The following is a 24,512-nucleotide window of genomic DNA, read 5'->3' as shown; positions in this document are numbered from 1 at the left end:
TACCATAACCACGAATCACTGAGGAGAGAGAGAAGCATCGTCATATCCGTAGGCTGTGTGGCGTGCGTAGTGTTTTGATGGTTTTGATAATTGATATTTCATTAACACTATATAAAGCTTGCTGACTATAACAAGAATCTCACGTTAAGGGTAAGAAGAGTAACAAATATAGAGATTCGGAAAGCATAGCCTCGGAATTTTGAGAACAAATCCGATCAAAAGTCCTTCGTCCACGACATCGTGCTGTTCTTCCTGGCGACGCCCGTGAATGTGTTTAGAAATGAGCACAATTTCCAGGTGATCCTCAAAAAGATCTTCTTGCCTGTGCATGATAATTGCCAGAATACATTGAGGAATGAGATTGTCAGGAAGAGATTCTTCTGCGCCAGCGGCAAAAATGGGAAGAAGACGTGCGTGGCTGACCAAGGATCGCTCTTTGTTTGACCCTCCGCATCAGGATCTGCACACTCTTATCAGACTGGCGTTATGTCTTGGATTTTGGGTTGTAACTCTCCTGGAGTCTTTATCAATATGGTCTACTTCCACCACTCGATTGGCGAGCAGATGGACTCCTGGTTTGTGTACAGCGAAATAGTGAATGAAATAAAAGTGTGGCGGGTTTTTCCACAAATTATCAACAAGTGTGTGACTCAATCTTTCCCAGAGAGTTGTTGTGCAATTTTCGCAGTTTGTTGTTAATGATAATCTGACGGGGGAAATCTCAAGATTAAGTGTTTGCAAATAGTTGTGACTTTGATGATTACATCTCAACACTTTTATTGATTACACTTCTGTCTCATTATGCCAGCTAATTCACGATCAGTTCTGGTCGTATTTTATTTTATTGAAGATTGTACGTGCAATGACACGCGCCAAAGTGTGAGGTTTCAATTCAGTCTCGCCACAGTCTCATTGACCCCTAAAACAAAGTGTTTTTGCAGTCCTTCAGAAGAGCAATGAATTACCATTTGAATAAAGCCCATTGCGAAGCCGCTAATCATGAGTTTTTGGCAGATATATTGCCGGTTTATCGGAAGGGCAACGACGCTTTCCGGAAGTGACTTAGAGAAATATAATTTGTAGCGACTTTTGGATATTCTGTCTTTTTTTTGTCTCGCAATAGGATACAAAGAACTGAAAGAATAGAGAACGTTGAGCGAAGAATTGAAAGCCACGAATATTTGGAATTTGGATGGAAAATTACAGATGAATTTAAAAAAGTCACTCTCAAATTCAACCGGTTTAATAAAATGCATTTTTGCAATATATTCTCCCCGAGAATTTCTGTGAGAATGGAAGAGAAAATGTTTTCAGGTAATATTTTTGGTGTTTTTAGTGGTTTTATCACTTTTCCTGCCGCACTTTGCGTCATGTCTTCAACAGGATCGCAATTATTTTTGTCAGTAATAAATTTCACTCCACACTGATAAGCCCAATTAGCATGAGGAGACACGCCAAAAGCCATGGAAGCCCTCAAGGCTCTTGTCTTCAGCCGCGGCAACTACAAAAAGTCCTCGTGCAGTGATTTTTTCTCCTATCTTAATCTTAATTGCTTGTTTGCTGTACAACAAATTCTGTGATGCTTCTTTTTGGCGGAGTGTATAAAACTGGATTCGCTCCAAGAGGCCACACTCGAGTGACTTCGGGGGCCTCGCTTGGGCTCTTTGGTGGGACGCAACACGAAATTCCACACCCGATCGTCAGTCTCTCGAGAGATCTTCACAGTGACTGTCCGTTGGCGTGAGTAAAACCGACCCAGACGCACGTGTTCAGTCAACAATGCAGTCACGCTGTGCCCTCCTGGTCGTCCTGCTGATCGCCAGCGCCGGTGCGCAGGACAATCTCATCGATCGCGTGCAGGAAGTCTTCGGCAGCGGCGTCCAGACCAACTCCACGCGCGACGGCACCGGAGGATTCGGTGAAATTGTCACGCCAGAACCGATTGTTGAGGTGAGTCTTGGGCAACAGAGAGACACTCATTAAGATTGTGCAAAAGAAAGTGAAGACATTAATTTTGCAATCGAGAGCGATAAATGCGACAACTTTGCGGAAGTCCAGACGATGAAAAACTCCTCAACTTGATATCGTCGTCATAATGTGCGTTGTCCAAAAATACGGGAAATTAATGAGGCACGTTAGAAATTTAATTATGCCCCAACAACAAGACACAAGAGTACACAGCAACTAAGTGTCGTAGCGGTAGATTTGCATAAAAATGCAGACTCACTCATTAATCTTTTCTCAATATTCTTGATTTCATGTTTATTCTCAAGCCTGATTAATTGATAGAGGAGAATTTGTATGAAAAATCAATTATTTTATTTCATAGAAGTAAAGCTTTTGTTCGATGACAATGCATAGGAAAAAAGGCGGGGCTTAGAAGAGGGCGTGGCTTATTTCATTCAATATCTCAGATTCTGACGCACGAATTGAGCGGATATTGAGAGATTTTAATTGTTAATTAATATCAAAATGTTTCGCATTTGAATACTGTTGAAATCAATTAAATATTCTATAAAAATACTTTTGTGAATAATTGACAACAATAATTGATGTTTGTATTTAATTTATTGAATGTATTTATTCATAGATTAATATCAAATTCACATTAAAAATTCTTATCTGACTTATTTTAATTTCTTCTATCAAGATTTATCGACATATTAATAGTATTACTAATAGTAGATGCACAGCGATTAATCAAATTTTAGGACTTTCACAGTGAAAATATGCAAGAAATGCACATTTATTTGAGATCATCATATTTTCCCCCTGTAAACTGTGATTTTGCGCTTACGCCACTTGTTGGCTGAAGTGTCTCTCTCCGTGGCCATAAAGTTTTCGAATGGCCCCTTTTGCCCATTAACCACGGGTTTTCTCCGCACTATATTCTCGGAATTTCTTCTGCTGCAGCCCACCACGGCGCCCACTGTCCTCACCACAGGCACCGGAGGTCGCTGCACCTGCGTGCCGTACTATCTCTGCAACCCGGACACGAACACGACGCGCCAGGACGGGCGCTTCGACGGCTTCGGCGTGATCGACATCCGCTTCGACCCGCGCACGTGCCAGGACTACTTGGACGTGTGCTGCGGCGAGGGGAAGCAGCGCGAGGAGCCCATCAAGCCGCCGCCCACGACCTCGCAGCCCAACCGGCCGCGCGGCTGCGGCGTACGGAATGTCGGCGGCCTGGACTTTACACTCTCCGGAAACACGGTAAGCGGCGGCGGCGCGCTGTGCCCGGGGATGTTTTGCTCACATTCTTTGTTCTCTCTGTTGCGTGACAGAATGAGGCCGGCTTCGGGGAATTCCCATGGACAACAGCTCTGATTCGCATCCGTGACGAAGTGTGCCTGTGCGGCGGCTCGCTGATTCATCCCAGTGTTGTGATGACGGGGAATCACTGTGTGCGCCTGGTGCCACCCAAGGAGCTGAAGGTCAGGGCTGGCGAGTGGGACACGCAGACGACCAAGGAGCGCCTGCCCTTCCAGGAGCGCACAGTGTCGCAGATCATCTCGCATCCTAGCTATGACATCAAGACGCTGGCCAACAATGTGGCGCTGCTGGTACTCACGGCGCCCTTCCAGCTCGCCGATCACATCAATCCCATCTGCCTGCCGCAGCAGAACTTCCTGTCCACCAGTGACGCGTGCTACGCCAGCGGCTGGGGCAAGGATGTGTTCGGCAAGGCGGGCAAGTATAGTGTGATCATGAAGCGCGTGCAGCTGCCCATGGTGCCGGCGCGCCGGTGCGAAGTGGCGCTGCAGAAGACACGCCTGGGGCCAACCTTCCGTCTGGATCCCACCTTCGTCTGCGCCGGCGGCATCGCGGGCATCGATACGTGCACTGGTGACGGCGGGGCGCCGCTGGTGTGTCCAGTGGAGCCTGCCGGCGGCAATCGCTACGTGCAGACGGGCATCGTGTCGTGGGGCATCGGCTGCCTGGAGGCGCACCCGGCGGTGTACACCCACGTGGCGCTGTTTCGCAACTGGATTGACAACCACATGAACCAGCTCAACTTCGGCAGCGCCTCCTACACGCTCGAGTGATTACAGCAGCAGATCCTCCAGGTAGTCGTTGAACTCCTCCTCGCGGCTCTTGTCCTCCACCGGAGCGTCTGGAAGGCAGGAGTCAATGTAATGCACTGTGCGTGAGAATAAAGAGTGTTTGTTTTGTAAGAGAGAATACCTTTGGCTGCCCAGATGTTTTGGCTCTCCGGCTCGGGATCTGCTGCCGCTGCACTCTCCGGAGCCGCCTCAGCAGCTGTAGATGTGGTGGGAACTTCCGCGGACGGCCGTCTCTTCGTCACTCCCCCGATGGACTTGGATCTCCTCTTCGCCAGTCGCTTCTTCGTGTGATAGTTGAGCTTCCGAGAGCAATCCGGACACAGTCTGACCTTCACCAGTGCCGACTTCCTCTGCCCATGCTCCACGTAGTTGAAGTTCACCTCCCAGCTGGCCAGTCTCTCCCTCTCCTGGCAGTGCTTGTTGCCGCACAGAAACTGCCCTCTGCCCAGCACAATCTCGTTCTCCGTGCGCCATCGCAAACCCACCTGATTCCTCTTGTACTGACTCAGGTCGCAGATGCAGTACTCGCGGAAGAGCTTGCTGTAGTAGCTCTTGGCCAGCTGGCGCTCCCACGAGAGATTCTGCTCGCTGTCATCCCACAGGAACTGATGATTCTCCCGGATCACGTCAATGTCTGTCTTCCCTCTTCGCGCTATCTTCTTCTGCTCCTCTATTTCCGCCATCAGAGCCATGTGCAGTTGATACCGATCCATGCCCTTAAAGATGCCCACCGCCATGGTGAATCAGTGAGAAAAAACTCCACAGAAAAGAGGCAAAACAATTCCCACGATAAGCAATCAATTGAGGTTGTGTTGCACTGTCAAAAAGTACACTGCAAAAAATGGCATTTCGCTCTTTCGTCCGAACTTTCGAAGATAGTAAACAACAATTGCGTGTGTGTGCGCAAACGTGTTCACAAACGTGCTGCCGTGAAAATCCACACATTTGCGGGATAGTGAGGAAGTGACAACTATTCCAGTGCCTAATCGTGCTGATAAACAGGCGACAGTGCTAGGAGTTGTGCGGAAAGAGTGCAGAGAAGCGCTGATACGGCGCACACAGGCGAACATTCCGCGGCGGCCGTGTAGGGGAAGTGCGGGTGTGTTGGTGCAGAGCCCGCCATTGACTCTTTTGACATTCAAAACTCGCAGTCAGTCAGTTATAGATCGTCGCTCTGTGAAAAGCACATGTTTGCGACACTTTCCACGTAATTTCACTATATATTGGAAATCTCAGTAAGAAGCAGAACAAGTAGAAAAATCCCAATCGTCACACTTGACGCGTGTTTGTGGATAAATCCAATTGTTGTAGGCCAGATATTCTTGCCAAAACCAGAGTTTCAAATAGGGGAAGTTTGATAAAAGTGCGTGAGTTTCTTCTCGGCGAGGGCGATAATAAATTCCTGCATAATCACACCGCAGAGTTTCTCGCGAGGCAGAGGGCATTCGAACGAGACATCTCGACAATGGCTGCAGATTTAGTTAAACCTGAGGTAATGACGATAATTTGTTATATAAGTAATTAATGCACAATTTGATTGCATAAAGTCCACTTCCTGTCGCCCACAAGTGCTCACCCTCGGCGGAGCACCCGACACTGTGTGTCCCCCCTTTTTGTCCATTGCACACTCCAAATTGCCAGACTCAAGTGCTAAAAATAGCCCACTTAATTTTCCCTCTGAGCGCGGCCGGAATTCCAAAGTGAAACCAAAAGTAGAAGGATAGTTGCAGAAAGAAATGCTGAAGCTTGAAGGCTAATGCGAAGTCACAATTTGGTAATATGCGGAGTTTTGGGGAACAGGAATGCCGTGCTTGGGCGGAAGAAACCAGTTATTCGATTTGTAAATCTCATTCGCATTTTGTCTCACGTCGTGTGCAGAAATTACCAATTCAAAATCAACTTGAGGCTCCCCCCGCCTTTTGGACAAGGATTGTGGCTCGCCTATTATCAAGTTGAAAAATGTGGGCTAACCACCAATCTAATCATAGAGAGGAGAGACTCTGTTAATCTCTCAAGAGCTTCTCATTGTGATATGATTGGTGGTTTTTGCGCAACAAAGAAGTCCAGGAAATGCGATAATCTATACCAGTTCTGGACCTACAGAACTAACCTATAACTCTTGTGATTTACAAGCATCAAACCAGATTTCCAAGTTCTTTTCCGCATTTCGACGGATTTCTCTCGACTATTTTCGACGGCAAAATGTCGAATGTGTGAACCAAGAGTCCACAGCTCAGTCCGATTAGACGCGATGAGATGAAAAAAAGCATCCCATTCAAAAGTCCGGTCTCATGATGACGTCTGGGAGTAGAGGCGACAAGATATCAGAGGCAGGGTCAGTTTTGCTGGAGCCCCTGGCCTTTTTTCCCTCATCTCCCGAGAGAGTGGAATTTTTACGGAATCTTGTGTTGAAAATATTATTGTTGTGCTGTTGAAAAAAAAGAGAGAAACATTCCAGCCTGACCTTTGTATGATTCCACCGAGAGCCAGAGCGCCTGAACAGGGGGGTGTGTGTGGCAATTGAAAGGGAATCGGAGTGCTGAGGAGAGCGAAAATCGATAGGTTGTGGGAAAAAGGGCTCGTCTCGGGCATAACCTCAACACACAGAAGCAGCATTTGTTATGTGTGGCCTCAAGAGTGAGTCAATAGTCGACCGAGATGGCGCGAGTCACGAGACTGTGGCCATGAGATGGAGCGAGATGGCGCGCTGCTGACGTCATGAAGCACACCGCCAACTGAGAGGCTTTGCCTCCGCAACGAGCGATTTTCTTTTCCAAAGCGCATAAGCAGCACACCGAGGGACGTGTAGATGAAAGAGAAAGAGCTGCGACTTATGTGGATAGAGTAGAGACATTTTTGGGGGTGTGTCACGAACACCAGTGCACATTATGCTGCACTCCGTGCACACACACACGCACAGCTCGTGCCTACACGTATAGGATGCTCAACTGCGCACAATAGCATTGAGAATTCCAAGCATGCAGAAGTGCGAGGCGAGTAAAATTCACTTGAAATTGTGAAATTTCACAAATGGAGGCGCGTTCGATATTATATACAAGAAAAAAACGAGCGCAAAGCGCGCGAGGAGGCAAAGTCTCGCCAACACACAAGCACGCGCTGAACATTGACACAGAGCGTCTGTGTGATCTAAAATAAGCCCAGAGAGTTTATTTTATATCGCAAACGCAGAGCCATGAATAAAGAGTGCGGAGGAGAAAAAAGACCGCTTTTATATCATCAAGCACACACGCATTACAATTTGACTTTTGAGAGATATTTCAGATTGTTGCCTCCCAATTTGTTATCTCGCCACAGCATTTGGCCTGCAAAGAAACAGAAAAAATGTCTGACTTTTCTCAATGAATTCCCGTTAAAAGCCGCGCTTTTCCATGTCCATGTCGCCAAGACGGGGCCAAGCCCACGTCTGAGAGTGGCTGGCAAAGTGGTGGGGTTGAGTGAAAAATCCACATAGAAATGCAAATTTGTGCTAATGCTGAAGTACAAAAGTGGAAAATGGTAGAAGGAAAGCAAGTTGGAATGAGAATCCAGCGATGAATTAAGCGTGTGATGAACTGTTTTTAATGGTTTTCGAACGTTGACAAACAAAGAGGGGGGGAGAAATATGAAATATGCATTGTCATATTTACAGCTGATGTCGTAGGAAAAGTTGCGATGTGGAAATGCAAGTGGGCGTAACCTTGAAAATATGTGTGTTTTGCATAGGGAAAAACACTGTGATGGGAATTTTATCTCATTTTGCGCAAATGTATCACAAAATGACGCACCAAATTAGACATGTTTGCAAACAATTCATCTGGCAACACTCAATGACTCAATTACGCGCTGATGCAACTATTGAGCGACTTTCTTGGCAGTGGAAAAGAGGCAAATGAGCGAATGTGGATCACGGGAAATATTCCCAGATTATATTGGGTGGGAAAAGCCACAGAAGTTGACATGGTGGAAACAATGAAAAATCAGCACACGGCGGTGAAGCAATAAATTTGCTGACCGGGTGTAATATATTGGGAGATTGATAAGGGAAATTGCGAACACGGTGTTCGGAAAGTGTGTTGAACTGACTTGGCCGTTCGCACACCTTTGACGCAGTTTCTTCTGGAAATTGGCGCAATTTCCATGGAAGTTCACCTGTGTGTGTTTTTTTTGTGTCGATGACAGTCAGAAGTGGATGTAATTGACGGGCGGTGTTTTTTTGTGTCATTGACTGAGAAAAAAGGTGGCGGAACAAAGTGGGAATGAATTGGTGGCAAAATGATTGGAAGTGTGAGAAAAAACTGTTCTTGATCTTTTTTCAAGTGTCCAAAATTGATTGTCATTCCCCTAAAGTTCGAAGAGAACACGCACATGTATGTTCGAAAAAGATATATAGTCTAAAGAAGATCGTTTCTCGGCCATTTTGCACGCCAACAAGAAGGCTGATGAAAGAAGTTGAAATCAGGCCTTCGATGAATTACATTTCTAACTTAAATAACCTCCAGTCACTGTGAATAAAATCCACATTGTCAAAGAGCTTATTTAAACATGATTAGTCGTGCACTTTCTCGCACTTTTTTCAAGTTTAATCTCTTCATATCGCGCAGTCTGCGCAGCCATTGTGGGGAACTTTTGTAACCTTGCCTTGCACTTGGCATTTTCCAGTTTGTCTAATTCTCTTCAAGTCTTAATCGCCGAGTGTGCAAATAATTGCACTCACTGACTTCCTGGATCTTGACAATTTCGTGATCTCTTTGTGGATTTCGCAGAGGTTATCGATTTCATCGCGTCGCTGGGAAAATAATCTTGACGCCGCGGCACTGGATTAGTGGTCGTTATCGTGCGAATGGGAGACTCAATATGCTATTTAATTGCCGTGTGATGGCTTTAATGTGTGCGAGACACACTTGGCGAGAGTTGTGTGAGCTGGAAAAAAAAGAAGACAAACCTCTTGAGTCTCCTCAGTCACCTTGAGTGTCCCTTTCAAGTATCAAGCGTATTTTTTTTCTCTCCACTTTGGAAGCACCAAAATCTGGCTCTGGGCTTTTTTCTCGTGAAATGTTTGGAAGCAAAAGAGTGTTTTGTAGGCTAATAAAAGTGACAATTTAATTGAGATTGCGAGTGTATTAAAATGCTTCAATGGATAATGAATATTTGTGGAAAGGGCGCGAAGAGAAAGACAGAAGGAGTCACAGAATATGTGAGTAATGTCATGAATTGCAGTGTGATGCAATAATAAGCAGAGAAAAAATTACACTGTGTGCCGCAAGATAAAATTCCATCTCGCGAGAGTTTGCCGTTGAGCAAAAACAATCACAAGGATTTAAAGTGTGTGTCGTCATGAATTGTACACCTTCAGTTGTGAGAAATGACATTGAAATTATTCGTGTATAAATATAGATTCAACAGTGCGAATTAATTTAATCTCTCTCTCAGCATTAATTGTCGCCTGAGAAATGCTTGAGAGTGATTTTAATCAATGCACTCGTAAGCAAACAGGTAGTCAATCACCTGCTAATGTATATCTTAACTACGAGACTTCCATCCAGATTAAGTTCAAGAACGTTGAACTATTATTATTATTCTTGCTATCGAGGCAGAATCTTCGTGTGAATTGCATTTTCTTGCGACGCATTAATGCAAGTGCGCCGCTTATCGGTTTTGGTTTTATTGGCATTTTTGCGAAAAGTGGAGCAACACAGAAGAGGCAATAAAATCCACAACTTTCAACCTTTAACATTGACTTTGCAATCTATGGTGATACTTAAGTTCCAATTCATCACAAATCCTCCAATCATTCTCTGTTTGTTATATATTGAGATGTGAGAGGAATTCTTTTCGGCAATCATTTCTGGCCTCCGTCGCGGCGATAAGATATGGGAAAAATGCCGAAAAAAGCGACGATAAAAGGTGTGGCAAATTTCCTTATCATCGCCAATGATATTATGAGGTGTAATTTTGACGGTGCACTTTTGCTTTATGACTAACACGCGGGCCAAGAGTCCTCTCTGAATTGCGCTCTCCATATTTCATTTCGCGCCCCCGCGCTTTATCAGCTCTGTCTCTCTCTCTCTCTCTCTGGAGTTGAAGGAAATTCACGGAGTGATAAGGAGGTGAAGCAGTGTTCTTGGAAGTAATATTCTTATCACTCTTTCTCCTGGTTTTTTCCCACAACACAAGCGGAACATATGCTCGTTAAAAAGCCAATATAATTGGCGAATAAAGTCTATCGAGACTTTCTTGTTTGACCATTCTGAGAAATCGCCAATGAGCTCAATCGATAAGGATGATTTCTTGGAATAAACCTTGTCTTATTGATACAATATACAAAAAATGAGTGGAGAAAAATTCCATCGAATGTTTGTGTGCAAGTATAAAACCTTCCAGTTTGTTGTGAACAAATGTTTAGAGGAAATTAACACACTGCAGATGGCTTAAGGCCAGGAAAGATTTGTTGGCACAGTGATTTGGTCACATCTGCAGTCGCTGTGAATTAAGATTGTTTGCATTATATATTTGAGAGATGATAAGAAATTGTATAAAGCACTGCAATAATAATTAATTTCGCAGTAAATAATAAAGTGCAGAAATGGAAATGTGTAATTTTTATGCTCTATTTATCGAGAATTGTTGTGTCTGAACTATGAAAGAAACTGAGATTTCTCAGTAAGAACTGGTTTTCTGGAAAAACTCTGATGAAAATACTCAATTTTATGACATTTATTTTTGATATTATATCAATTGAATCACACAATTTCGGTCATCTTGAGAAACTTGTTCAAATTTCATCAGATTTCATGAGATTTCGTCATAATTGACCAATTTTCTCCCTTTGCAGATCAAGAAGCAGTGCGAAGAGCTGATTCTCACGGATGAGAAGACGAAGCTGTTCATGTCACGACTGCTGGACGAGATCAACAGAGGCCTGAAGAAGGAGACTCACGCGGATGCGGACATCAAGTGCTTCGTCACGTACGTGCAGGATCTGCCGAATGGCAAAGGTGAGTGTTTTTGGGCCACAAAGTCATGAACATTGAATCTGAGCATTGATCGTCAACATTTCGCTGCAGAGACTGGAAAATTCCTGGCACTGGATTTGGGCGGAACGAACTTCCGCGTGCTGCTGATCCATCTCAAGGGTGAGAATGAGTTCGAGATGCTGTCCAAGATCTACGCCATCCCGAAGACTATCATGGTGGGCACGGGAAAGCAGCTCTTCGATCACATTGCCGAGTGCTTGGCCAATTTCATGAAGGTTTGTCTTTCCTTACGTGATTTCGTCGTGCAAATTCACATGAAAATCGAGTTGACAGTCAAATTGATGCTATTTTTCTTTAAAGCCTTGAGAAATAAGATTATTTTGAGAAGAATTTCCAGTGTCTTTAGAAATAAATTAATTTGAGTTTTTGGCTTAAATCAAGTCCTTTTCGGTCTAAAATAACTGATTTTTATAATATTTCATCGTTTATCCTTAAAAAAGGCTATATTTAAGTGAAAATGCAGTAGATTTTATCAGAAGAAACTTATTTCTTGCTTTGCCAGGAACACAATGTGTACAGCGAGCGACTTCCTCTGGGCTTCACGTTCTCCTTCCCACTCACACAGCTCGGACTGACGAAGGGAATCCTGGCGCGATGGACGAAGGGCTTCGATTGCGACGGTGTTGTTGGCGTTGATGTTGTGCAGCTGCTGAAGGATGCAATTGCGAGACGAGGAGTGAGTTTCTGTGCTTTGCTGTTCACATTTGAATTTCTACTGTTTTTGATGAGTTTGTTTTTCAGTTACAATGCCGACTTTTTAATGGAAAGCTCTTATCTTTTTTATTGTTTTCTCTCTCTCTCTCTATTGTGAAATTAGGATGTTAAGATATTGGTGTTGGGAATTCTCAATGATGCCACTGGAACGCTAATGTCATGCGCCCACAGAAATCACAATTGCCAAATAGGTGTGATTGTGGGTAAGGAAAAGAACAAATCCTTGATTTTTAGATTGATTCTCTCTAATTTTATGGAACTTTTATATGACATTCTTGGCAGAGAAAGTTGTCAATGGAGGAGAATAATATTTGGCATAAATTTGGCTTGAGAAATTGGCTGTTGAGAGAAGCTTTTGACTCTTTCTTCTTACAAAAATCCATCACCATTCATTACGGACAAAAAATGCATTCAATGGGATTTCCGATTAATTGTGATCTACACATTATCTCCATTGACTGGGTGTCTGGTCGTGCTTGAGACTTTTTTTTCTGCTCTTTCGGGGTCAATGAAGTCGAGAACGCAAGAGAGCGTGAATTTTGGACGCGATTGATCAGTCAGCGAGAAGTTGACGCCTTCAATTCTTTCTATCTTGCGAATGTCTTTTGCACAGTGCGCTGAATATTGTATAAATATTTTTATTTCCTTGACAATCTTGATGACCATAAAGAGTCTTTTGATAAGAAGCATGCAATCCCATTAAAAAGTCTTTATTGCTCCTTTATCGCCCACTTGTATCATCATAATTCCCTTGTCGCGCCTTCAAGTGACATCTGACTATTATTATCGGATTTTGCTCAATTGGATTTTTCCGCCTCTTTCTCCTCTCTCAGGACGTGCAAATCGACGTGTGTGCAATTCTTAATGACACGACGGGTACATTGATGTCTTGTGCATGGAAAAATCACAATACAAAGATTGGATTAATTGTTGGTACGTTTCTCTACGAAATTTACTCTCTTTTCTTCGTGTGGTTTTACTGGTATTCCTGGTAAATGCATGCGGAATGATTGCCATTCAATGTCTTTATTTATTCATGTGTTTATTATTATTGCTTTTTTGGGTTTCACAACAACCACATTTAATTTCTCATTCATTTTCTCACCAACTGAGATGACAGTGAAGTGCAGAGATGAGTAATTGAACTGTTGATCTATTCAGAAACACATTTTGAGAAATCTACTTGAAATTCTTACAATAAATCGTCTTTTTTCAGTCTCTCTTTGTCTACGCTTAACCTAAAATCATATTAAAAGACAATTATAAGTAGAATTTCCTGTACTTTGAGTAGCGTGACATCTTAATGACATGTTTTGTGTTATCTGGCATGAACACAATGTTTGATGTTGTTAATAATGACTTAGTTATTTCATTGAAAAGGTTAAACAGATCAGATAACAGATTGTTTTTTATGCTGATTAATTTTTCTTCCATCGGAAAATACTCTATGCACTTCAATTATTCACTTCTGCTCTTTTTTTATGCATATTTCACCTGTTAATAGTGTGGCACAAAATGACTCGAGACAAATAATTATTTTTCGTGTGTAAAAAATAATTACTAATCATGATTCTTTCTGCCATTCCGTCTGTGCATGTGGCGAGAGAGTAGCGATTTCGTGTGTGTGTTTTTTTGCACTCTCTAGCGCTTGGAATTGCAGAAAAACAATGCTAACAAGCTTCACAAGTTAAATTACGCTTTGCATTTAATACAGTCATTAGGTGAGAAATGTCGCTGAGAGATAAAATTGATGAGGTTTTTCTCTGTGAATCCAGGAACTGGAAGCAATGCTTGTTACGTGGAAAAGGTGGAGAATGCTGAGCTGTTTGATGTGCCAAATAACAAGAAGCCACATGTGCTGATCAACACCGAGTGGGGCGCTTTTGGTGACAATGGCGCACTGGACTTTGTGCGGACGGAGTTCGATCGGGAGATGGACGAGTACAGCATCAATCCGGGAAAGCAATTGTGAGTGCTGAGAGGTTTTTATTGCCGTGTGAACAGAGATTTGACGCTGCGCTTCTGTGTCTTTTCAGACAGGAGAAAATGATCTCGGGCATGTATTTGGGCGAATTGGCGCGTCTTGTCATCCAGAAGTTCACGAAGAGCGGTCACTTGTTCGGCGGCCAAGGGTCAGAATTGCTGTACAAGCGGTGGAAGTTCTTCACCAAGTACGTGTCTGAAATTGAGTCCGACAATGCCGGATCGTTCAACAACTGTCGCGAAGTGATGGAGGAATTGGGCTTGGGACATGCCACGGATCAGGATTGTGCCAATGTGCGATATATCTGCGAGTGCGTGTCACGCAGAGCGGCGCATCTCGTGTCGGCCGGCATTTCGGCGCTCATCAATAAGATGGGAGAACCCGTAGTCACAGTGAGTATAGAGAATGTCTTAGCAAGGGGCAGATAATGTGGTCAGAAGATAATCAATTATTGCACAGAAATTGGAAGTCAATTCTTGGTCGCGTCTTGATTATATTGTTGAGGTTATGTGACGTAGAAAACACCCTAAAATTGAAATTCTTGCACGGTAAATCAAATAATTTCCACTTGTTAATAAAATTGCGCATTTGTACTCAATAAAAATTGCAATTTTGGAGTTGAGTCGAAAGAAAACCTTGCTAAATTCAAACATAACCTAAAATCGTAACTTCAAAGCAACGATTTTGTGATAGGAAGATGCAAATTAAACTTCTCTAAGCATATTCTGCATCACTTAAAGATCATGGTAAAGAAAGATATCTCTTAGAGTACAATTGAAAGCGAAAATTCAGTTAGTTTTCAGTTGATTTTCAGTTTGATGAAAGCAAAAAGACGGGAAAATGTGTCATATTGACGGTGATTTATTCATTTGTGGTCAAAATAGCCTCAAATCCTTGCGAGTGTTAAGAACTTCTCTTAGCCAATTTGAAGCCAACGGTTGCATTCTAAGTTAAGAGACACGACAGATTTCTCATTGAATCTTCTCTTATGTCTTCTCTTAAGGTCGGCGTTGATGGCTCTGTTTATCGTTTCCACCCGAAATTCCACGATCTGATGATGGAGAAGATGAAGCAATATGTGACGCCTGGCATCAGCTTCGACCTCATGCTCTCGGAAGATGGATCAGGACGCGGAGCGGCACTCGTGGCGGCGGTGGCGTCGCGTGAGAATCACTAGAGAAAGAAAGAAATAACCCACAAAATTCACATTGTAAATACGGGAAGAAAAAAAAAATCTATGGAGATTGAATTTATCGATCATATTTGGATAAGAATTTCAATTCCGGTTTGGCTTTAAAAGTGTGACGAAAGAGTGGAAGGAAAAAGACAGACGCTTTACTAAGTTTTTGTAGATTTGTTATCAGCCGAAATACAAGAGTGAATGAATTATAATCCAATCAATTTGAGATTGTGCCATTGATTTGTTGCACCCCTCCAAAAGAAAAAAAAGAAAAGAAAGCAAAGAAAATTCTCATTAAAACAAGTTTGTATAAAAATATAACGGAAAGACAATACTTTTAAACTAAAAAACAAGAGGAAAACAACATAGCAGAGAAAAACCATAGATTGTAATAGTGAATTATTATTTCATAGCAATATATCATTTCACTTTTATCCATTCTAATCATACTTCAGTGTAGATGAGACGATAAGAAGTGCTGCAGAAAATTTCACGGAGAAACTGTGAGGCGAGATGTAACTTTTAATTTAAGATTATTGTATGAGTTTTTTTTTTTGGGAAAATACTTAAATTGGTTATCAAAAATATTGCTTACATTCTAAGGTCTTTTACTATGTAATTGTATCTTTTGTTAAGTAGCCTTAGAGGATTAATTATTATGTTGAGAGAAATGGAAGCATATATGATGAATTTTTTTTTCTATTATTCGGTTGCTAATGACAAAATTTATAATCTAAATTGTATAATCTTTTATCTCTATTAGGCAATTTTTATTTAAGTGAATCTACTATGAAAAGCAGTCAATGAGATCTCTTAAGAGATTATCACTAATTTTGTCACTTTTGAGATGATTTAATTGACCTTTTAATTAGTTTTTAAAAGAAATATGTACAATAATAAAATCACTATGTTTGTAGAAAAGGAAACTGTCTTTTTATGACGCAATCTTCTGAATGATGAAAAGTTTCTACGATTTTCACCATTTATATGCGGGAAAAATACTGAAATAGAATAATCAATCATTCAATAATTCATAAAATAATCAACATTCTGCTGTCCTCACGATCAATACTCCTCGTCAATGTGCACTCGAGTCTGTAGTGGGCTTTATGCCGGCCTCTGGAAGATCTCCAACACAGCGAGAGCGAAGCGCGCGTGCATCGATGCGAAGGCACTGGAGATGTGTGTAAGTTCACATCTGCCACTTCTCATGGATGTTGTATGCATCTCCCGTCAGTCACGCCAGTGTGTCCGGAGTCGCCACATCGTTTGACAAAACACACCATCGTGACTCGGCGGCGCGAACGGAGGTGCGCAGAGCGTGGCTAATGGCGGGGAAAGTGCCATGTGACGCGTGAGTTGTGTCAAGAGCGTGCGACAGTCATTCAACCTACACCCGCACTTGAACCAACACACCTTGTGCTCTCTGGCGAGAAAATGCGTTCTTTCCGGGAGCAGAGACTGTGATACCTGTGAGCCAAAGACGTGTTGTGATCATTGTAATCAACATCGAGCAGTTGCGTGACGAATAGACTGGAAAAGTGTTTCGCAGAAGTGATTTCCAGCGCTGTGTCTCTCTTAAAAGGTGGTTCTTTTTTTTGCCCGTGCTTCTCAGTCACTTCAGTGGTGGTCATTTGGGGCACTTGCCCTAATTCGTGGAATCTCTTTCGCCCCCATTTGCAATGAAATATTACTGTCGCATTGGTGTTTGGACTAAAATCAATAGGCTCCATTGGCGCATATTCCCAGGAACGAGTGCTGAAAATACACTCTTTTCGTGCACCATTCATGTGAAAAACACACCAAAAGCCTTCCGTGGATTAGGAAAAAGTTCTTTGAGGGGATATTAAAAATTAAATTTCTCTCTCTAACCTCAAAAAAGGAGAGAGAAGAGCCAGTGTGACTGGCAGGAATGAGGGTTCAGAGAATTTAAACATCCTACAAGAGCGAGGTAGCGTAACTCCGTGTGTTTTGTACACTGAGAGTCAAAGCCAAGTCGAAGATAATTATCTGAATGGCAGCGTAGCAAATGTGTGATCATCAATCAGCGATACAATGTTGATCACAATGAAATTTATTGGCACACTCAGTATCGGATTATTCTTTCACATGTTTTTGCCGACATTGTGGCAGAATAATCAGAGTAATTGAAGCGGAATGCGGCAGAAGCTCCGCCCATTTGTATGCTCCGCCCATTTTGCTGCACTTGCATGAAAATTCATCTCACAAATCGTGTTCTAGTCATTCTAGATTGATTTTCAAATCAGATTTCAAAGTAATATTGTCTGAATGAACCTTGAAAGATCATTGATGCGATTTCGAGCGTGATCGAGACACATAACAACACCAGAAAGTCTATTGACTCTTATTATCATCACGTCTGATGCTCTCGCCATGCTTGCTGCAGATTTAAATTGATCCTAATGAAGAGAACTCTTTTTTTCTGCTGAAAAACTAGTAGTTTTCCGAAGTTATTGTGCCTGAGTGCTCGCGTCTTATCTCAATCTCTTGCCATTCTCTCGCCATGTGACTGAGACGGGAGAGCAAGACAGAGTCTGAGATTCTTAGCACACGCACGCACACATAGAGAAAAAGGTCGCCCAAGAATAGAACATTTTCGGAATCTGTGGAACGTGTTAAAAGAAGTCGTGAAAAAGTCATCCCCTCTCGGAACTCCTTCCACACACACCGCGTCCTCACTCTCTCCCGTGCCACACATGCGCTCTTCGCGCACAAGAATCATCCCATGTCGTGACGTCACGCGGCACCGGTCGCCGTCGTCCCTTCTGAGACGGTCCGCCACGGGACGAAGTGACACGTGAAGTTACCTTTCAGCACTGCCGAGATATGAGCATTTCTCCATCATTCCAACCAAAAGACACCTCAAGTGGGCAATCAGTTGAGTGAAGAAGGCATGAGAAAGTGTTGAGTGCAGACAAGGAAGCAGAGACATTTTTCCGCGGAGAAAAGGACATCAGGGACATCATGACGAATCTCACGCATTTACGTAAGTAGACTTTTGTGCCGTTGAGATTGTGTGGATGCTGGAAAAAGGGGGCCACTGGACTTTGGATGAGAGTCAGAGACGAGTTGATAAAGTGTGGCGACAAACAATTCCCAAATAGCAGAGTTGATATTAGTCTGGTGAATGTTCAACTCTCCGTGTGATAATGAGTGTGTCTGTCTCCCTGGTGGATGCCATCATTTGTGCTTAGGCACTTGCCGAAGACCCACAATTTCCCCGAGAGTGTGTGGAGCTTCTCTCAAGTGCGTTGGACGCTTCCCGGAAGCACCTGCGATCCGTCCTAATTGTCTGTTTGTCTTCCGCAGTGGAGGAGGTGGACGGATACCTCCACTACCTGGGCGGACCGGCCGGGGCCATCGCTCTGACGGGCATCGCGGCGGCGTCAGCCTACTACTTCGCCTCGAGGCCATCACCTGAAACACCACTAGTGCCTCTCGACAATCAGAGCCCTATTCTGGAGGTAACGAAAGACATCACCATTAAATATTACCCAAGCGCCGGTGTTTTAAATAATTAAGCCCGCCGCAATCGATACGGAGGTGAAATGGTTTCATTTCAATCACTTCACTCCAATAGACAAAACGTCCTATAATATTGCTCTATTTTGAATAACAATGCAACTAAATGGCCATGCATTGATTTTTCGCGCGCGCGAAGACAGACGCTCAGCCAGGGGGTTTACATAAAGCGGATTTACTCGCGGAAATATCGATCTACACCGTGTCAAAGCATATCATGCAAAATGTGACTGTCTGGCGGAAGAGTGACTGAGTGATTATGGTACGTTTTCCGCAATAAAGGGCTCTTATCGAGTTCCTAAACTGTTTAGTTCAAAATTGACTTTGACCGACAATCCGATTGTCACTAATTGGTTGGAAAATTTTACTTTAGTACTTCAGATAATCATAATGAACACTGTGATAAATAATAAACAGCACTCAATCGCATTTCTCTGCCAGTAAACAAATATATTTTCTACTCTTGTTAACCCTTTGCTGAAAATATTCCATTCAATTTGGGAAGTCTGCAAATTTTTATCTCCTCAATTTATCTCTCTTCATTCAGTAGAGAAGGTAAATATTGTGGTCGTTTGCCTTAAATCATGAGCTCTTGTGTGGAAATTTCACATGAAAGAGTCCAAAGAGTCATATTTCCAATCGCCCAACGTTTATTTGAAGCACATAAATAATGTGCATGCATTAACTAATGTAGTTCGTAGGAAAAATACTCATTCGATTCTATATTTTCTCTGGTATTTGCTAGTCATAATATTCTCTGAAGTTTGTTTGCGTGATTAAAAAAATATTCTACAAGAATCCCAATATTGAATAATTCTGGAACATCTCCTGGACAAACGTACGACATTCCATCAGACTAATGAGAGAATGTCACACATTATTCCACTGAAAACTATCTGACAGAAAAGCATTCCAACGTCTTTTGCAACTTTCTTGAGTGATCGTCAGAAGGGGTAAAAAATTGATAAGATTGCATTAAAAAAATGTGCGCAAATGAGCAATTGCGGTCAGATTTAATTACCAGGCATAATAAAAACGATAATAAGAGTACTTACAACTTCCGCCATGCTTTCGCAAATTCGATGGCAATTGATGTCAAGCGTCGATATCATTGATTCGGTAATTGTGCCGTCATAACAAGCAATTGGTGTGAATTTATGAGGCAAAAGCCTCAGTGCATTTTAATTGGCACGAGTCTATTCCTGAACACAGTGTTTCAGTGATTGGATTTTTCCCATCACCACGACGAGCTGACAAACTGACGATATTGCCAGCCTAATGAGAACACTTACTACACTGAGAGCTATTATGGCAGAATCACATGCTCCTCACAGTGTGATCTTGTCTACATCGTGCGGGTATTTTTGTTTACAAAATATCACAAGATGGGCAGTGATTGCAATATAGCCAAAATCATCCAGACCTATAAATAGCTGATGGCCTCTTAGTCATATGACGATGAAATTTATATAGTAACTTTTTCAATTATTTCGGGAATGGTAACTAGGACTTGTCATGTGACTGCAATTTATAGCAGGAAGAGGAGAACGCGCTTCACTGGCGAGGAAGTGCTATTTTAAAAATGCGCATCTCTGACTTATGTGTGAGAGATAGGAAATCAATCAAGTGGTGCTAAATGATCATTCGTCACTGACAATGCAGTTTGGGCTGTTTAATTGAGTTCGGCAGCCCAGTAAATTAGGTGTTTCGCACGCGATCACCGATCATCGATCGCAACTTCCTCGTTGGCTATGATCTTCTTGGCAGAGAGAAGCATCTTCGAAGTCGCTGCACGATTAATATTGTCGGTCTTACACGATCGCCACGGTTTTATTTCGATGCCAGCTGTTGGCAGTTTCTGTTTGGCCATCGGACCACTTAGACTAACCAGAGAACATCTTCGGTTATGAGCCTCATAAAAACGCGCGACGCTCTCTTTTCGATTCGTGTCTTCAATGGCCATTGAGGCGATTGCATTGTGCAAAAAAGTGACTTAATGGACTGTGGTGGGACTTTTCTCTCTCTAAACTCTGTTTAAATTCAAATTATTTCGGGAAGGTGTGATCCCGCGAGAAGGCTTTGACTCCGCTTTTTTTTTCAAGCATTATTATTAGATCCATTGAGTGGTTTCAGTGTCTCCGACGACTTGTGTCTAATTCGGTTCACCCAGATCTTTATATTAAACTGTGTGTCTGTGCGACAACCTTTTCCCACTTACATAACATGACCACCTCAATGGATTCGTGAGGGAAAATGCCCTCAGCCGGAAATTTGCCCAAGTGATATTGCAAGAAGTTGTGAATTAGGAGGTTAATTTCTCTGCAAACAATCCCCCGGATAGGAGAGAAAAAACACGCAATTCAAGATGCCTTGCTGCAAATCTGTTGAGCCTCTTTGGCCACCAATCGACATGTCCAAGCAGTCGGATGTGATGAAGGTAAGCAGACCGTCTGCTCATCCTTGACCACTTCTCCGCGATGATCATCCCGAAAGGTGATCAAGCGCGATGAGAATTTTTAAACAACTGAAGATCGTGGGCAAAAACTTGATAGAATTGTGAGTGTGTAATTTGGCCACTTGCCAAATATTCTTACCACAACTGAAATATTCTCTGCACATTTCGCGGACTTTTTATTCTTCGTGTAAATAGAAGAGAAAGTTGATTTATACAATCATCACCCGGGAAAACTCGATAAAATATTTATGCCTAAATTGAGCAGATTTCCCATAAATCATTCACTAATCATGACGAAAAGTGTGAATGGAATTGGAACACTTGCGTGGACTTTGGACGTGTTATTTCTGGAAAATTTGGTGTAAGAAAAAGAAAAACATCTCATCTGAAGTATAAATTTGTGAAAATGTCACAATGCTTTGGGGGAAATGTATGACGTTTAGTCCGTTGTGTCTTAAGACAAAGTGAGAAACTTTATAGGGTTGAACTTAAGAGATTTTTTTTTTATTAGAAAGCAAGATTTGATGATTTTAATGAATATTCTTCAGTAGAGAATATTGTTAATTGGGAAAATTCGGGAAAATTGAGGGAATTGACAAAAACAAGATGTTTTTAATGTATTATTAGCAGAAATTCTTCAGAATGTTGGGGAAATCAATCGCCCAGTCAATCAGCAATCAAGTTTATTGCATTCTGCGGCATGAGTTAGTAAATGTCAGGTCGTGAGTTATGGTTTTTGAGTAAATAGCGGCGGTTATTGTAGGGAATTTTCGCCCATGACGCACGTTCCTCATCCAAACACCCATAAATATGCGATTCTCACCCAATAAGCATCTGGGAGATGTCTTGGAGCCGGTGTATTTTGGCATAGATCAAAAAGAGTAATTGCGGCGATCATTAAATCTCGCGGTGCGAACACTTTAAACAGGATGTCTTAATGAGTGTCGGATTTCACGCACTTTGCAGGGTCCGGAGCAGATTCACGTGTCCAAGTTCTACAAGGAGTCGAAGACGGGCAAGTTCGTCAGCTACATCACGGAGGACGCCACGACGCTGTACGAGACGTTCAGGAAGGGCGTGTACGCGTCCAACAACGGACCCTGTCTGGGCTGGCGGGAGAACCTCGCGTCGCCCTATCAGTGGATCAACTTCAATGAGACGCTGCTGCGCGCCAAGAACTTCGGCTCGGGCCTGATCTCGCTGGGCCTGCAGCCGCACAATCTCGTGGGCATCTACTCGCAGAACCGGCCGGAGTGGATCCTGCTGGAGCAGGGCGCCTACTGCTACAGCCTGGTCATCGTGCCGCTGTATGACACGCTGGGTCCGGACGCGTGCGCCTTCATCATCAAGCAGACGGACATGGCCGTGGTGGTGGTGGAGGACGACAAGAAGGCCAACCTGCTGCTGGACAAGAGCCCGCGGACGCTGCGCAAGATCGTGGCCATCAAGCCCATGCGGCCGGCGACACAGCAGAGGGCGCGCAACCGCGGCATCGACATCTTCTCCTTCGACGAGGTGGAGAAGATGGGCGCCCAGCGGGCGCACGCCGAAGTGCCGCCGCAGCCCCAGGACCTCTGCACGGTGTGCTACACCTCGGGCACCACCGGCAATCCCAAGGGCGTCATGCTCACGCACCAGAACGTGGTGGCGGGTGTGTGCGCTGTGCTCCTGCAACTCGGTAAACACCCAGAAACTCCCTCTTAACCACCCTTAACTAGTTACTAATCCTCCTTCACTCTCTCCGCAGGTGACCATCGACCACGGGTGGGAGACGTGATGCTCTCTTTCCTGCCGCTGGCGCACATGCTGGAGCGATGCTGCGAGAATGGCGTTTACTACTCAGGCGGAGCCGTTGGCTTCTACTCTGGCGACATCCGGGAGTTGAACAATGACCTGAAGGCCCTGCGGCCCACGGTGATGCCGGCCGTGCCGCGACTCCTCAATCGCGTATACGACAAAATTCAGAACGAAATTGGGCAGTCTGGCCTCAAGAAGATGATCTTCAACATGGCGCTCAGGTCCAAGGAGGCGGATCTCAAGCGCGGCATCCTGCGGCGGAACAGCGTGTGGGACAAGCTGGTGTTCAAGAAGGTGCAGGAAGCATTCGGCGGGAATCTCAGGCTCATGGTTGTTGGGTAAGTCACGAGTTTAAGAAAATTGTCGCAGACAAACTTCTTTTATTTTAACCCTCACGAGTCGAGTTGAGTTGTTTATTCGGTTAATTTGATAATATGCATGATTTTGCAGGTCAGCGCCATTGGCGGGAAACGTCCTCACCTTCATTCGTTGCGCCCTGGGTTGCGTGGTGTGCGAGGGCTACGGCCAGACGGAGTGCACGGCCCCCGTGACGCTGACAGTGCAGGGGGACTTCGTGCCGGAGCACGTGGGTCCGCCGGTGGCGTGCAACTGCATCAAGCTGGTGGACGCGCCGGAGATGGAGTACTATGCGCACGAGAGCCAGGGCGAGGTGTGCGTGAAGGGCACGAACGTGTTCGTGGGCTACTACAAGGAGCCCGAGAAGACGGAGGAGGTGATCGACGAGGACGGGTGGCACCACACCGGCGACATCGGGATGTGGCTCCCGAACGGCACGCTGAAGATCATCGATAGGCGGAAGCACATCTTCAAGCTCAGCCAGGGGGAGTACATTGTGCCTGAGAAGATTGAAAATATCTACTTGCGAAGTCAGTACGTGGAGCAAGTGTTTGTCTATGGAGAGAGTCTCAAGGTAGGCTTCCCCGGGCTTTCCAGTCGTTGGACGTGAGGTTAAAATGAGGCTTTGATTGTGTTGCAGAGCTGCATTGTTGCTGTTGTAGTGCCTGATGTGGACGTTCTCAAGTGCTGGGCTCAGGAAAACAACATCCCAGGCACCTTGAGTGTCCTCTGCAATAATCCCAAGATTAAGGAGCTCATCTTCAATGATATGCTGACGTGGGGACGCGAAGGTGGACTCAAGTCATTCGAACAGGTCAGCTTAACACTTTTCCTTGGTAAAATGAAAACACATTCACTGAAAGTAGTCCTTTTGATTCACAGGTGAAGGATATTTACCTTCATCCGGATCCCTTCTCTGTCCAGAATGGCCTCTTGACGCCGACCTTCAAGTCAAAACGTCCGGAACTTAAGAGCTACTTCAAGCCACAACTGGAGGATATGTACAAACAATTAGTCTAATATCACACTTTTCATTCACTGAAATTCTCAATGAGCGGAAAATGCAAAAGTTGTTTGAGAGAAAAAAAAAGTCACATTACTGGACGAAAATTTGAATAAAAAAAAAAAGAATTCTTCTTACACGTTCCTCATGAAAAGATAAAAATCAAGCGAGATATTTGAACTTTGCCTCGAGATCTGATACATAATCAATGCACTGCAATAAGGAATTTTTACCTCCTAGGAAGTGATTGGGTAAACCCAATTGATGCGCGTTCTTGGTTTAGGCACAATTTGTAGGCTGGTTTCAGTTGTTTCTCTAGGGAATTGTCCTGGCTTTGGACCCTAGAATGTTGGCAAGTGATGAAAGTGGTGGAGGTTT

General features: G+C 43.7%; 4 protein-coding genes across 7 annotated transcripts; 3 read left to right on the top strand and 1 right to left on the bottom strand.

The window, feature by feature from the left end:
- The first annotated feature begins 663 nt into the window (after positions 1-663).
- Positions 664-4,049, top strand: LOC132256100 (phenoloxidase-activating factor 2-like). The gene is made up of 3 exons (XM_059752288.1): positions 664-1,950; positions 2,914-3,216; positions 3,288-4,049. Exons 1-3 carry the CDS (start codon positions 1,780-1,782, stop codon positions 4,047-4,049), a joined length of 1,236 nt encoding a protein of 411 aa, XP_059608271.1. The 5' UTR covers positions 664-1,779.
- Positions 4,005-5,557, bottom strand: LOC132256101 (protein FRA10AC1 homolog). The gene is made up of 2 exons (XM_059752289.1): positions 4,189-5,557; positions 4,005-4,117 (listed from the first exon to the last, which is right to left on the bottom strand). The coding sequence occupies exons 1-2, from the start codon at positions 4,802-4,804 to the stop codon at positions 4,050-4,052; spliced, it is 684 nt and encodes a 227-aa protein (XP_059608272.1). The 5' UTR covers positions 4,805-5,557; the 3' UTR covers positions 4,005-4,049.
- A 3,528-nt stretch (positions 5,558-9,085) lies between these two features.
- LOC132256099 (hexokinase type 2) lies at positions 9,086-15,443 on the top strand. Of its 2 annotated transcripts, none has more exons than XM_059752287.1 (8): positions 9,086-9,261; positions 10,900-11,062; positions 11,132-11,316; positions 11,604-11,777; positions 11,919-12,018; positions 13,591-13,783; positions 13,852-14,191; positions 14,803-15,443. In XM_059752287.1, exons 1-8 carry the CDS (start codon positions 9,193-9,195, stop codon positions 14,974-14,976), a joined length of 1,398 nt encoding a protein of 465 aa, XP_059608270.1. In that variant the 5' UTR covers positions 9,086-9,192; the 3' UTR covers positions 14,977-15,443. The 2 variants fall into 2 exon arrangements, with proteins under 2 accessions (XP_059608270.1, XP_059608269.1); XM_059752286.1 differs by lacking the exon at positions 11,919-12,018 and adding an exon at positions 12,649-12,748 and having other exon boundaries at positions 9,091-9,261.
- Positions 15,444-16,246: 803 nt separating this feature from the next.
- Positions 16,247-24,262, top strand: LOC132256098 (long-chain-fatty-acid--CoA ligase 6). 3 transcript variants are annotated; one of them, XM_059752282.1, is made up of 8 exons: positions 16,247-16,564; positions 17,815-17,986; positions 18,310-18,464; positions 21,944-22,655; positions 22,725-23,112; positions 23,225-23,705; positions 23,772-23,945; positions 24,014-24,262. In XM_059752282.1, exons 2-8 carry the CDS (start codon positions 17,965-17,967, stop codon positions 24,149-24,151), a joined length of 2,070 nt encoding a protein of 689 aa, XP_059608265.1. In that variant the 5' UTR covers positions 16,247-16,564; positions 17,815-17,964; the 3' UTR covers positions 24,152-24,262. The 3 variants fall into 3 exon arrangements, with proteins under 3 accessions (XP_059608265.1, XP_059608266.1, XP_059608268.1); XM_059752283.1 differs by lacking the exon at positions 16,247-16,564 and having other exon boundaries at positions 16,999-17,986; XM_059752285.1 differs by lacking the exons at positions 16,247-16,564; positions 17,815-17,986; positions 18,310-18,464 and adding an exon at positions 20,399-20,959.
- Positions 24,263-24,512: the final 250 nt, after the last annotated feature.

Source organism: Phlebotomus argentipes, unplaced genomic scaffold (genome assembly GCF_947086385.1).
Source record: "Phlebotomus argentipes unplaced genomic scaffold, Phlebotomus argentipes genome assembly contig_5, whole genome shotgun sequence".
In the NCBI taxonomy this organism is placed as follows: Eukaryota; Metazoa; Arthropoda; class Insecta; order Diptera; family Psychodidae; genus Phlebotomus; species Phlebotomus argentipes.
The sequence above is the reverse complement of the archived record's forward strand: the minus strand, read 5'-3'. Positions and strand labels throughout refer to the sequence as shown.

Excerpts from the sequence above, each read along its gene's own strand:
- LOC132256098 (XM_059752282.1), top strand. The coding sequence starts at position 17,965 with ATGACGAATCTCACGCATTTAC. Across the intron at positions 22,656-22,724 it reads CGCTGTGCTCCTGCAACTCG|GTGACCATCGACCACGGGTG; the intron begins GTAAACACCCAG and ends CTCTCTCCGCAG. Across the intron at positions 23,113-23,224 it reads CTCAGGCTCATGGTTGTTGG|GTCAGCGCCATTGGCGGGAA; the intron begins GTAAGTCACGAG and ends ATGATTTTGCAG.
- LOC132256101 (XM_059752289.1), bottom strand. The coding sequence starts at position 4,804 with ATGGCGGTGGGCATCTTTAAGGGCATGGATCGGTATCAACTGCACATG. Across the intron at positions 4,118-4,188 it reads AAACATCTGGGCAGCCAAAG|ACGCTCCGGTGGAGGACAAG; the intron begins GTATTCTCTCTT and ends CCTGCCTTCCAG.
- LOC132256099 (XM_059752287.1), top strand. The coding sequence starts at position 9,193 with ATGCTTCAATGGATAATGAATATTTGTGGAAAGGGCGCGAAGAGAAAG. Across the intron at positions 11,778-11,918 it reads ATGCAATTGCGAGACGAGGA|GATGTTAAGATATTGGTGTT; the intron begins GTGAGTTTCTGT and ends TTGTGAAATTAG. Across the intron at positions 13,784-13,851 it reads ATCAATCCGGGAAAGCAATT|ACAGGAGAAAATGATCTCGG; the intron begins GTGAGTGCTGAG and ends GTGTCTTTTCAG.
- LOC132256100 (XM_059752288.1), top strand. The coding sequence starts at position 1,780 with ATGCAGTCACGCTGTGCCCTCCTGGTCGTCCTGCTGATCGCCAGCGCC. Across the intron at positions 1,951-2,913 it reads CGCCAGAACCGATTGTTGAG|CCCACCACGGCGCCCACTGT; the intron begins GTGAGTCTTGGG and ends CTTCTGCTGCAG. Across the intron at positions 3,217-3,287 it reads TTACACTCTCCGGAAACACG|AATGAGGCCGGCTTCGGGGA; the intron begins GTAAGCGGCGGC and ends GTTGCGTGACAG.